Raw genomic sequence first — 13,150 nt, 5'->3', positions numbered from 1 at the left:
ATTGCAGAACAGCAACTCAATACAAATTTGCAATTCTAAGCTCCCGCTCTTATTTTGAGCGGTTCAGTGACCTAGAATTGCCTTCAGACTTATTATTGAGTTAGGAAAACACCACTGTAAGAACTGGCAAGGCTGTCTGCGTATTGAGCAAACATACAGGATCGTTTTTTTTGTTTTGTTTTTTCTAAATCGGGTAAAATGAAGATTTCACTAATATTTAAAGCGGCTTTTACCAACCAGGGTTCAATGGAACCTTCGGGTTCGGCTTCGTTATAAAAGAGTGACATTCAGAGCAGAAGTACATTTTGTAGATCGTTCTCATCGTTCTTGTAAATTGTTCACTGCTTATCCCAGATGTTTACACAGCACTTGAGATTGAATTACAGACATCCCCTGCAGTGTCCCGCACTGTGAGTCTGATGTTTCTGAGGCTCGGATATTTCCAAAGAATGCCAGGGACGTGCAATGTTTAACAAATGTGGTGCAGTCGTGGAATTTTAGTAGGCAGATCCTCCCAAATAAGTGCCCTGACTGAGTGTACACCGAACAGCCATACCATTATGGCCACCCAAACCTAACATTATGACCACCACCTAATGTAGAGTAGGTCCCCCTTTTGCTATCCAGACATGGACTCCACTAGACAAAGCATCACACTGCATCTGCCTCTATCCAATACTGCATCCCTGGTGCCATCTCCTCCCCAGGTAAGTGACGCACACGCACTCAGTCATCCATATGATGTAATAGAAACTTTATTCATCAGACCAGGCCACCTTGTTCGATTACTCCATGGTCCAGTTCTGATGCTCTCACGTGCCCATTGTATGCACTTTTGCTGTGGACACGGGTCAGCATGGTCACCCTGACCAGTCTCCGGCTACACAGCCCCCACACACAACTAACTGCAATGCTCTGTGTGTTCTGACACCTTTCTATCAAAGCCAGTGTTCACTTTTTCACCAATTTGAGCTGCCACGCCTCTTCCATCGAACTACATGGCCCGGCCTTCCCTCCCCACATTTATCAATGAGCCTTGGACTCTGTCTCCAGTTTGCTGGTTTTCCTTCCTTGGACTGCTTTTGGTCAGTTCTGAACACTGCAGACTGGGAACATCCCACAACCGCTGCAGTTTTGTAGTTGCTCTGACCTAGTTGTCTAACCGTTACAATTCCCTCCCTTCGGAGACTGGGCCACAGGGCAGTATTCCAACATAAAGACCCCAAACACACCTCCAAGATGACCACTGCCTTGCTAAAGAAGCTGAGGGTAAAGGTGATGGACTGGCAAAGCATGTCTCCAGACCTAAACCCTATTGAGCATCTGTGGGGCATCCTCAAGCAGAAGGTGGAGGAGCGCAAGGTCTCTAACATCCACCAGCCCCGTGATGTCATCATGGAGGAGGGGAAGAGGACTCCAGTGGCAGCCTGTGAAGTTCTGGTGAACTCCATGCTGAAGAGGGTTAAGGCAGTGCTGAAAGATAATGGTGGCCACACAAAATATTTATACTTTGGGTCCAATTTGGACATTTTCACTTAGAGGTGTACTCACTTTTGTTGCCAGCGGTTTAGACATTAATGGCTGTGTGGTGAGTTAACTCACCGTGTATCTCACAACGAAACATATCTAATTATAGTTAAAACTAACAACATTTCTAGCACCCGGTTTTCACACGGTAGGATAATGAATGGTAGGAGAGATCTATTCCTGTAGGACCTCTCATCTGTCTGAGCCGGACGTTACATGGACAGCTAGGATCGAGTGTGATCACTTGACCTCTGGACTAACACCACCGCTCGCTTGTCTGGGGCCTGGACCCCAACACTTAACAGGTCCCAGGTAGTTATTATAGAATGGGTGGGCTGGGAAATGCCAACAACCGGCGGCACCAGTGGACTGCAGGGGAATCAAACTGGAGCCAGTGGGACTATAGGAAATATAGGGACAACATGTTCACTTGCCTAATATATCCCACCCACCTTCAGTTGCTTTTCTTACCAGATAATGGAAATTATATAAAACAGCGCTAGCAGCCTATATCAAGCAATATACATCCTAATAATTTATTATTGCTGTATATTTCTTGATTTAGGCTGCTAGCGCTGTTTTATATATTTTTCATTGGTTTAAGGTTGTAGCACCTTTGTGCAGCAGTTACGGCCTTCTTATTAATTTTCATGAATTTTTGTTTATTCATATTTCACTATTTGAGTTAACTCTCCAGTGCGAGTTTATGAATTATATACTGTATTTATTGGCGTATAACACTCACATTTTCACCATGAAAATTGGGTGCAAATAGTGAGTGCATGTTATACGCCAATACTACAATTTTAGCTGCCTCGGAGGGGACAGGGAGGGGGGGGGGGGGGCGGTACGAGCGCTGTCAGATTACATACAGTGAGAATCTCCTGTTTACTTGGCGACCTCTGTAATAGGAAGTCTCGTCTCCTGGGCCGCCATTGGACCACTGTTCTGTCTGTCATAAGAGATTCACATTGTATGCAATCTGTCGGCACTCGTCCCACCTCCCTTCCTGTCCCCTCTGGGCTGCAGATGGGCATCAATCAGGCTGCACTGATAGCAATGGTGAGGCTGCAGTTTTTTTCCTGAAACTTCACTCTTAAAATGAATGTGCATGTTAAACGCCTGTGTGTGTTATATGCCAATAAATGTGGTATATTTATTTTTTCTTTTGTGTTGTTTTTTTGTTTTCTACCCCACCTCATCACGTGCCAGAGTTGCATGTTGGGTGTATGTTGTTTGTTATTCGTGATGTGTTTTTTTTTTTTATGGAAAATGTATCAAATGATTGATTTTAAAAATATATATATATATATATATATATATATATATATATATATATATATATATATATATATATATATATATATACCAGTGCCTTGCGAAAGTATTCGGCCCGCTTGAACTTTTCAACCTTTTGCCACATTTCAGGCTTCAAACATAAAGATATAAAAATTTTATTTTTTGTGAAGAGTCACCAACAAGTGGGACACAATTGTGAAGTGGAACGAAATCTATTGGATTTTTGAAACTTTTTTAACTAATAAAAAAATGAAAAGTGGGGCGTGCAAAATTATTCGGCCCCCTTGTGTTAATACTTTGTAGAGCCACCTTTTGCTGCGATTACAGCTGCAAGTCGCTTGGGGTATGTCTCTATCAGTTTTGCACATCGAGAGACTGAAATTCTTGCCCATTCTTCCTTGAAAAACAGCTGGAGCTCAGTGAGGTTGGATGGAGAGCGTTTGTGAACAGCAGTTTTCAGCTCTTTCCACAGATTCTCGATTGGATTCAGGTCTGGACTTTGACTTGGCCATTCTAACACCTGGATACGTTTATTTGTGAACCATTCCTTTGTAGATTTTGCTGTATGTTTGGGATCATTGTCTTGTTGGAAGATAAATCTCCATCCCAGTTTCAGGTCTTTTGCAGACTCCAACAGGTTTTCATCCAGAATGGTCCTGTATTTGGCTGCATCCATCTTCCCCTCAATTTTAACCATCTTCCCTGTCCCTGCTGAAGAAACTCAGGCCCAAACCATGATGCTGCCACCACCATGTTTGACAGTGGGGATGGTGTGTTGACGGTGATGAGCTGTGTTGCTTTTACGCCAAACATATCGTTTTGCATTGTGGGCAAAAAGTTTGATTTTGGTTTCATCTGACCAGAGCACCTTCTTCCACATGTTTGGTGTGTCTCCCAGGTGGCTTGTGGCAAACTTTAGACGAGACTTTTTATAGATATCTTTGAGAAATGGCTTTCTTCTTGCCACTCTTTCATAAAGGCCAGATTTGTGCAGTGTACGACTGATTGTTGTCCTATGGGCAGACTCTCCCACCTCAGCTGTAGTTCTCTGCAGTTCATCCAGAGTGATCATGGGCCTCTTGGCTGCATCTCTGATCAGTCTTCTCCTTGTCTGAGCTGAAAGTTTAGAGGGACGGCCAGGTCTTGGTAGATTTGCAGTGGTCTGATACTCCTTCCATTTCAAAATGATCGCTTGCACAGTGTTCCTTGGGATGTTTAAAGCTTGGGAAATCTTTTTGTATCCAAATTCGGCTTTAACTTCTCCACAACAGTATTACAGACCTGCCTGGTGTGTTCCTTGGTCTTCATGATGCTCTCTGCGCTTTCAACAGAACCCTGAGACTATCACAGAGCAGGTGCATTTATACAGAGACTTGATTACACACAGGGGGATTCTATTTATCACCATCAGTCATTTAGGACAACATTGGATCATTCAGAGATCCTCGCTGAACTTCTGGAGTGAGTTTGCTGCACTGAAAGTAAAGGGGCCGAATAATTTTGCACGCACCACTTTTCAGTTTTTTATTTGCTAAAAAAGTTTAAAATATCCAAGAGATTTCGTTCCACTTCACAATTGTGTCCCACTTGTTGGTGATTCTTCACAAAAAATTAAAATGTTATATCTTTATGTTTGAAGCCTGAAATGTGGCAAAAGGTTGAAAAGTTCAAGGGGGCCGAATACTTTTGCAAGGCACTGTATATATTGTTACTGGATAAGCAATGTTATTCACTTTACCTGTCAGTGGTCACAATGTTATGGCAGATCGGTGCATGCCTAGAATTATAGAACAGAAGAACTAGGTAAAAAAATGCAATGGAGCTAGCAAAAATACCTGCAAATCGTATAGTTGAAGTTTTTTTTTTTTTTTTTTTTCTTTCCTTACAGCAGAACTTCACTCGAAAAGGAAAGTTCCACCTTTCTCCCCCCATCATATTTGGAATGCTTTTTTTAGGGGGCGGGGGGGGAGCGGGCACCTAGTTTTGACAAGTATCCGCTCCCCACTTCTGCTCCCCCTCTTCCTCCCCCCTGCTCATGACCTCTTGGGACATGTTACAGGTCTCCGGAGGCTGCCGAGTAGAGCTGCACGATTCTGGCTAAAATGACAATCACGATTTTATTTTATTTTTTGCTTAGAAGATAGATTACGATTCTTTCATGATTCTGGCAGCGTAACATCATTTTTCACATTAAAACAAAAAAATTGGGCTAACTTTACTGTTTCGTTTTTTTTATTTTTTATTATTATTCATCGAAGTATATTTTTTTCCCAAAAAATTGTGTTTGAAAGACCGCTGGGCATATACAGTGTGACATAAAATGTTGCAGCAATTGACATTTTATTCCCTAGGGTCTCTGCTAAAATATATATAATGTTTGGGGTTTCCAAGTAATTTTCTAGCAAAAAAAATAGATTTTTAACTTAAACAGAAAAAATATTTAGACTTTAAGTGGTTAAACTTCCTGCATTTACACGTTAGGATTTTTTCTTTACACACAGAATTTTATCCCTTCTGATCTAAGAAGGAATAGTTACAATGTTTCATGTTAAAAACTGCAGGGACGTTTTCTTTTGACAGCTGAGTGAGCAGATAAGTCTCTCCACTTATATGAAAGAATCAGCAAACTCTCTGCAATAGAGATCGTCAGAGGGGTTGAATCGAGATCACAATTTTTTTAACGATTTAATTGTGCAGCTCTACTGCTGAGCCATTCAGATCACGCATGCGCAGTGTGGAGCTGGCTCTGAAGATCCTCTTTACCAGAGACGAGAGTATCATTTTTGGACCTTTGCTGTTTCACTTGCAGCAGTCATGTGTACATACCTCCCGACATTTTGAGATGGGAAATGTATGTAGGCATAGGATACGCCCCCTATGACACCCCCTTAAAGGAGAATTAACCAAAAAAAAAGGTTAATTAAATCCACAAGGGACTTTATTTTTTTTACCACTACTATTCCTTTATATTGGCTTTTAAAATTTACAAATGCAGCAATTTAGAAATTGGATGAAAGGTTTAGTGCTGGGAAACAGTTTTTGAAAGATAAAAAGTGCATTTTATATACAACTTTATAGATCAGAGCAAAATGAGGGGGAATGAGGGACAGAGGGACATTGCTCTAAATCAGGGACAGTCCTTCGAAATCAGGGACAGTCTCTCCAAATCAGGGGCAGTCCCTCCAAATCAGGGACAGTTGGGAGCTATGATGTATATTCTACTTGTCTCGCTGTGTCTATAGTGATACTGCAGACAAGCAGATGAAATTCAATATTTCTAAAATGTTTCTCTGGAAATCTTCTTGTGATATTTTAAATATTTAAAGCCTTGACGTATTTTCTTTTATTAACATTGCTTCCCTAGGGCGCTGCTGCTGTTGACGGCAGATTGAAACGAGGAGACCAGATCCTGGCGGTTAATGAGGAGAGCCTAGAAGGCGTCACGCATGAAGAGGCGGTGGCCATCCTAAAGCGGCAGAAAGGCAACGTCACTCTAACCGTGTTATCGTAATGGAGGGGGGAGCCGCAATGAAGGGGCCGCGGAGACATCAGGACTGTAGTTGTATGGGACTGCTGCGGTGGGATTGCAGACCTGACCTGCTGTCGGGGGCAGACTGGGAGACATCAGGACTGTAGTTGTATGGGACTGCTGCGTTGGCATTACACACCTGAGCTGCTGTCAGGGGCAGACTGGGAGACATCAGGACTGTAGTTGTATGGGACTGCTGCGTTGGGATTACAGACCTGAGCTGCTGTCGGGGGCAGACTGGGAAAGTGACCACTTGTGAGTTATGTGGGGACTGAACAGTCATCCCCCCCCTCCCCCCCCCCCCCCATTAGTGCAATATCACCACTGTGCAAAGCATGCTGGGACTTATAGTTCCCCAGCAGCTTGAGAACTGCGGGTTGCTTCTGGTCTGTGTCTTCGCTTCTCGCCGTATTCTCATAATTTCTCCATCTCTGACTTCAGTGTACAATATAAAGCACATGAAACGCATCGTCACCTTATTACCTTAATAGCTGATAAGTCTTCCAGCCATCTAATGTAACATTGTGCATTCCTTCTCCCACATTCCGCTTCTCGTTCTCTCCTATTTTGTTTCGTTCATTGATGTATAATTTCGCCATTTTTAGCTTTGGAGGTCATTATTAGTCATACGGACTTTAGCCAACATATCCAGCTATTAATGTATTGCAATCTGCCTCCGCCAATCAAAGCACCTTCAATGGGAACCATGACCTGTCCAAAGATGGTGCTCAGAGCTTCCTGTGCCCCCCCCTCCCCCCAGTAATAACGATTGCAAAGGATTATTGGGTACCCTAAGCTTGTATGTGGTTTAAAGCATAAAGCGGAACCTTCAGTCATTTTTTCATCTTTCCAGCTATTAAATCTGCTGTTGTTTTAAAGCGGAATTCCACCCAATTTTGAGAGGTGGTCTTAAACGAAAGACCACCTCTCCACCCCTCGTTTTTGGATCTTTAAAAGATTTTTTTTTTACTTTCTCTCGTATCTTTTTTTGGAAGTACTAAGAGTACTTCCGATCCAGCCAGGCCGCGGCTGAGGACATCACATCCTCTTCTGCGGCGAAACCACCCCCCCCCCACCCCCCTGTCTTCTGGGACCTGTGTATATCCCAGAAGACAAGCTGGCCATTCACAAAGCGCATCGCAGAGCAACTCACCCATGCGCAGACTGAAACAGGCAGCGAAGCCGCAAGGCTCCATTGCTGGTTTCCCTTAGGCCCCTTTCACACTGGGGCGGTGGGTGCGTCGCTATTTTTAGTGGCGCTTTACCGTCAATTTTGCTGCGCTATTTGGCCACTAGCTGGGAACTTTTACCCCCCGCTAGCAGCCAATAAAGGGTTAAAACCACCCGCAAAGCGCTGCTGCAACAGTGCTTTGCCAGCGGTATAGCCGCGCTGCCCCTTGATTTCAATGGGTGGTAGAGGTGGAGGAGCGGTATACACACCACTCCAAAGATGCTGCTAGCAGGACTTTTTTGTAGTGGCCTGCCAGCGCACCGCTCCAGTGTGAAAGCTCTCGGGGCTTTCACATTGGAGACACAGCAGCGGCTCTTTCAGGGTGATTTGCAGGCGTTATTTTTAGCGCTGTAGCACCTGCAAAGTGCCCCAGTGTGAAAGGGGTCTTAGTTGGAATGGTGGCGCCTGCACCCAATCTAATGGATTGATCGACCTTGGCGGGGGGGGGGGGGGGGGCTGGTAAGTGTCCTTATCAAATGTCAGCAGCTACAGTATTTGCAGCTGCTGGCTTTAAAAAAAATTACCTGGAACACCGCTTTAACTTTGGATAGTAAAACATTTCTTTTCTCCCAGTAAATCCCTTATACAGCCCACTTCCTGTTTCTTGTTTGGTCATTAGCCTAGGCTTATGACGACATGCACAGCTCTCTCTCTCTCACTCTTGTGGGAGTTTGCCAGGAAGGGAAGGGGGGGATGAGTCATAAGAGGGCCAATGAGAGCTGCAGAGCTGGAGGTGTGCCTCTGTGTAAATCCATGAAGTGTACAGGCAGCACCTACAACTGCCCACAGTTAAAATGGCTGCACCCAGACTTAGTGGAGGGAGATTTCTGCAGCATATTTGGCAAGTACAGAATTGCAGTATATATAAAATATGCAATGTGGTTGAAGGGAAGCTTCAGAATGGCAAAGATGGTTTTTATTACAAATTATGTGAGCAGACTGCAGTTCCTCTTTAATGCAATAGGCTGCACACACCTATGGGTGGGAAAAAAAAGCAATAATCCGAGAACCCAGCTTCAAAGAGAGGGGGCATCTCTGATGTGGGCGGGGCAGTGACACAAGAGCTGCTGGGAAATATCAACAGTGGAGTTAGAAAAATCCTGGGAAGATGTAAATAAAATCAGTGTAACCAATATCAGTTCTGAATGGTAGCAGGGATAGGAAGGTAGAGGCGTCCACCCTATTGTGACACACCCATTAACACCCCCCATCCCCAATCTCCACCCCCAATCTGCCCTTCCTATACTGCACAATGTGTATAGATGAATTGTTCTGTGCTGCCAGGTAATCACTTCTACTGTTCTTGCTGTAGACTTCAATATATGTATATAATGTATGGATTGATAGAGATATATTCTATTTAAGAGGGAGACCTTGCAAGAAATTGAATTGTATCTGCTATGTTCATTCACTGATTGGGTAATTTTCCTTTGCTGCTAGTTTATTTTTATTTTTTTTTAGGCCCTCTGGTGGTGGAAAGTAGCATTGCACTGGTACTGACCTGCAAAGGGCTCATGCATCAGACGTATATTGGGAGACGGAGAGCATGGTGGCCGTTGGTTTGATGCACGTTAGCGGGCGCGGGGCAAGTCTCAGTTTTGGGTTAACACTAGATTGTAAACTAGGAACTCTGCTGCAGTAAAGGGGCCACACAAGGTAAATAAAATTACCTTAAAAAGAAAACCTGTATAGAGGCTGCCACTGATGACTTCATAAAAATGCAACTTACCTGGCTAATACTGGCCAAAGTACTTACTCTGTCACTGACCTGGAACAAGCAAGCAGCTAGTGAAGTCTGAGGAAAGTCGGATCTGTAGATCTACACGCTTGTTCCAACTTAGTAACTCTGTGGTTGCGTAACAGCCAAGAAACCAGCATTTTCAAAAGGAGAGTTCAGCATTGGCCCCTGTATTTCTTCTGCAGAGGTTTTGCTGCCATTTCTTCAGTAGAGACCAGAGGCTTTCTGACGTATTTATTTAAATGGGGACTTTCTTAAAGTTAGTATTTATATAGGTGCTCCTTGACCCCTTTCCCTTGGGCTTCTGTTACATCATTGTGGTGAATAGGAATCCCTGGACTCTCCTGGCTTATATCCTAGAGGTAATTTGCAGCTCCCTGATTCCTCCCCTGAGCTTTGTTGACACCATAGAGTTGAGTAAATAGCCTACTGATTCCTCCTCTGAGCTCTGTTTACACCATAGAGTTGAGTAAATAGCCTACTGACTCCTCTGAGCTCTGTTTACACCATAGAGTTGAGTATATAGCTTACTGACTCCTCCTCTGAGCTTTGTTTACACCATAGAGTTGAGTAAATAGCCTGCCGACTCCTCCTCTGAGCTCTGTTTACACCATAGAGGTGAGTAAATAGCCTACTAAGTCCTCCTCTGAGCTCTGTTTACACCATAGAAGTGGATAAATGGCCTCTTGACTCTTCCCCTGAGCTCTGTTTACACCATAGAGATGAATAAAGAACCTTCTGACTCCTCCCCTGAGCTCTGTTTACACCATAGAGATGAATAAAGAACCTTCTGACTCCTCCCCTGAGCTCTATTTACACCATAGAGATGAATAAAGAACCTTCCGACTCCTCCCCTGAGCTCTGTTTACACCATAGATGTGAATAAGGACCATCCTAACTCCTCCCCTGAGCTCTGTTTACACCATAGATGTGAATAAGGACCATCCTAACTCCTCCCCTGAGCTCTTTTTACACCATAAATGTGAATAAGGAGCCTCCTGACTCCTCCTCTGAGCTCTTTTTATGTCATGGATGTAAAAAAGGAGCCTCCGGACTCCTCCCCTGAGTGTTTTTTTTTTTCAGCATAGAGGTGGATAAGGAGCCTTCTAACTCCTCCCCTGGGCACCATAAAGGTGGTTAGAAGGCTCTGGTCCCATCTCCCAGGGGTCTGCTTGACTACACAGTAGGGGTAAGCAGGAGTTCCCTGACGCTACCCCCTTGGCCTCTCCTTGCTTACACCAGAGAGGGGAAATAGACCCCCCTGACCCCATACACTTGTGCTTTCAGGTTATACTATGAGCGTGTACTGGATCCCCCTCACCCCCCCCCCCCCCGGTCTGCTTGCTTACACCATGGAACCAACCTCCCTTGTGTATGCTGTAGGAGAGCAGCCTTCTGGAAATGCAGGAGCCATTCACTCCTCTCTCCAGTGTGCATCATGCACCCCGAGTATAGCATAGAGGTGAATGTGATGCCAATAATATTGAAGTCCGGATTCTGCATCAGCCACGGCTACAAATCGGCTGCGTCTTGTAGATTTGATGCTTCTGATCCTTGGCAGGTCGCTTTTCACCACACGGAGAAGGTGCTGATCCTGAAGCACACGGCAGCAGGTGGGCTTTAAAACTACAGCTGTACATAGCTGCCAAAACAACGTCACGTCTATTGTCTGGAAGTTGTTTTTTTTTTGTTTTTTTTTCCTTTTTGCAAATTAATTCTAACATATTGAAGATGTAAAGAATCATTGTTCATCTTTTGCTCAGGTGAATTCTTTTATTTGCATATATCTGTTTATTTTATTATCAAAATTCTTCAGCAGAAAAGGGCCGAACTCATTGGATTTTACATTTCTGTAAACAAATAAAGTGAATATTTTATTATGCACTACAAATAAAAATAGTTGCTTATATTGCGTTCTCTCTCGTGTGTCACTAGCTGCTTTCTGATAAAAATAAAATAAAAAATATGATGCTGCAATGAACTTTAAAATATGATTAATGCCAATGTTGTTCTAAAGTTTACCAAAATTTTTCAGCCGAAGTTTATTCTGCTTAAAGGCTCGCTCTGAGATTACATGGCATCGTCTTCTGTTTATTTTTTGGGAAGGTCCTTCTTTGGGTGTCCACGTCACTGTCACTGTTTGTGATACGTGGCCACCAGCAGCGTCCTCTCAGAAAAGAGAAGAGGACGCCGTTGTCACAGGGAGGCAGCAGAGGACTGGTGGTGCCATCGCAGTTCTAGATCGGTGCTCCCTCACCCCTACATTGGTGACCATGAGGGACCTGAGCAGAGTAAGTATATCTGACTTCACTGGTTATTGGGGCTGGAAAGACTATTGGGATTACTCCAATACCTCTGGATGACGTCTCATTGGACGAAACATTTCAGTTGGAGCTATGGCGGTGACGTAATTGCGCCCGTTGAGGTGCTAATTGTGCCTATCTGGTTTTGGTGCTTCTGAGCCTGATTGGCTCAGGGGAGACTTCAAGGCCATCAGGGTCCTGCCTCAATCATACTTTTTTTTTTTTTTGCCTATCTGGTTTACATGCTATTTTTTACCTGCCTATGTCAGTAGTTTGCTTATCTTAATAAATACTGATATTTTATACTGCTATACTAAGAGCCCCTTCTTTGCATCCCTTCCTGAGCTCCATCTGTGGACTGCCTTGTTTATTTTGGTTCCCGATCCATGGATTGTGCCATCCATCCATCCCATTGGAATTTCTCCCCAAGAGTGCAGCCAGGTCTTACAGTACCTGTCGGTAAGTTACTTGTGAGTGCGGTGCGCACCCAGATGTGAAGTGGTATACACACACACACAGGATCATTGGATGTAGGCGTCACATACAGTGCCTTGAAAAAGTATTCATACCCCTTGAAACGTTCCACATTTTGTCACGTTACAACCAAAAACTTACATTTTATTGGGATTTTATGTGATAGACCAACACAAAGTGGCACATAATTGTGAAGTTGAAGTAAAATTATGCTTTTAAAATGTTTTACAAATAAATATGTGAAAAGTGTGGTGTGCATTTGTATTCAGCCCCTTTACTCTGATACCCCTAACTAAAATCTAAGGGAACCAATTGCTTTCAGAAGTCACCTAATTAGTAAATAGAGTCCACCTGTGTGTCATTTAATCTCAGTATAAATACAGCTGTTCTGTGAAGCCTTCAGAGGTTTGTTAAAAAACCTTAATGAACAAACAGCATCATGAAGGCCAAGGAACACACCAGACAGGTCAGGGATAAAGTTGTGGAGAAGTTAAAAGCAGAGTTAGGTTATAAAAAAATCTCCCAAGCTTTGAACATCTCACAGAGCTCTGTTCAATCCATCATCTGAAAATGGGAAGAGTATGTCACAACTGCAAACCTACCAAGACATGGCTGTCCACCTAAACTGACCGGCTTGGGCAAGGAGAGCATTCATCAGAGAAGAGCCAAGAGGTCCATGGTAACTCTGGAGGAGCTGCAGAGATCCACAGCTCAGGGGGGAGAATCTGTCCACAAGGACAACTATTAGTCGTCTCTCCACAAATCTGCCCTTAATGGAAGTGTGACAAGAAGAAAGACATTGGTGAAAGAAAGCCATAAGAAGTCCTGTTTGCAGTTTGTGAGAAGCCATGTGGGGGACACAGCAAACATGTGGAAGAAGGTGATCTGGTCACATGAGACCAAAATTGAACTTTTTGGCCTAAAAGCAAAACGCTATGTGTAGGGAAAACTAACACTGCACATCACCCTGAACACACCATCACCACCGTGAAACATGGTGGTGGCAGCATCATGTGGTGGGGATGCTTTTCTTCAGCAGGGACAGGGAA

The 13,150-nt window shown here is 43.8% G+C and overlaps 1 protein-coding gene across 3 annotated transcripts in view; it reads left to right on the top strand.

The window, feature by feature from the left end:
- The window catches only part of PATJ (PATJ crumbs cell polarity complex component), a 400,698-nt gene extending 389,465 nt beyond the window's left edge, over positions 1-11,233 (top strand). For all 3 annotated transcript variants that reach the window (XM_077450582.1, XM_077450581.1, XM_077450580.1), the window contains one exon: positions 6,191-11,233. In XM_077450582.1, the coding sequence (XP_077306708.1) occupies positions 6,191-6,337 (147 nt within the window). In that variant the 3' untranslated portion in view covers positions 6,338-11,233. The remainder of the gene's footprint in view (positions 1-6,190) is intronic.
- The last annotated feature ends 1,917 nt before the right edge of the window (positions 11,234-13,150 follow it).

Source organism: Lithobates pipiens, unplaced genomic scaffold, assembly GCF_037356315.1.
Source record: "Lithobates pipiens isolate NorthernLeopardFrog02 unplaced genomic scaffold, aLitPip1_a1.2 Scaffold_23, whole genome shotgun sequence".
Classification (NCBI taxonomy): Eukaryota; Metazoa; Chordata; class Amphibia; order Anura; family Ranidae; genus Lithobates; species Lithobates pipiens.
Note: the sequence above shows the minus strand (reverse complement) of the source record. Positions and strands in the feature narration are given on the sequence as shown.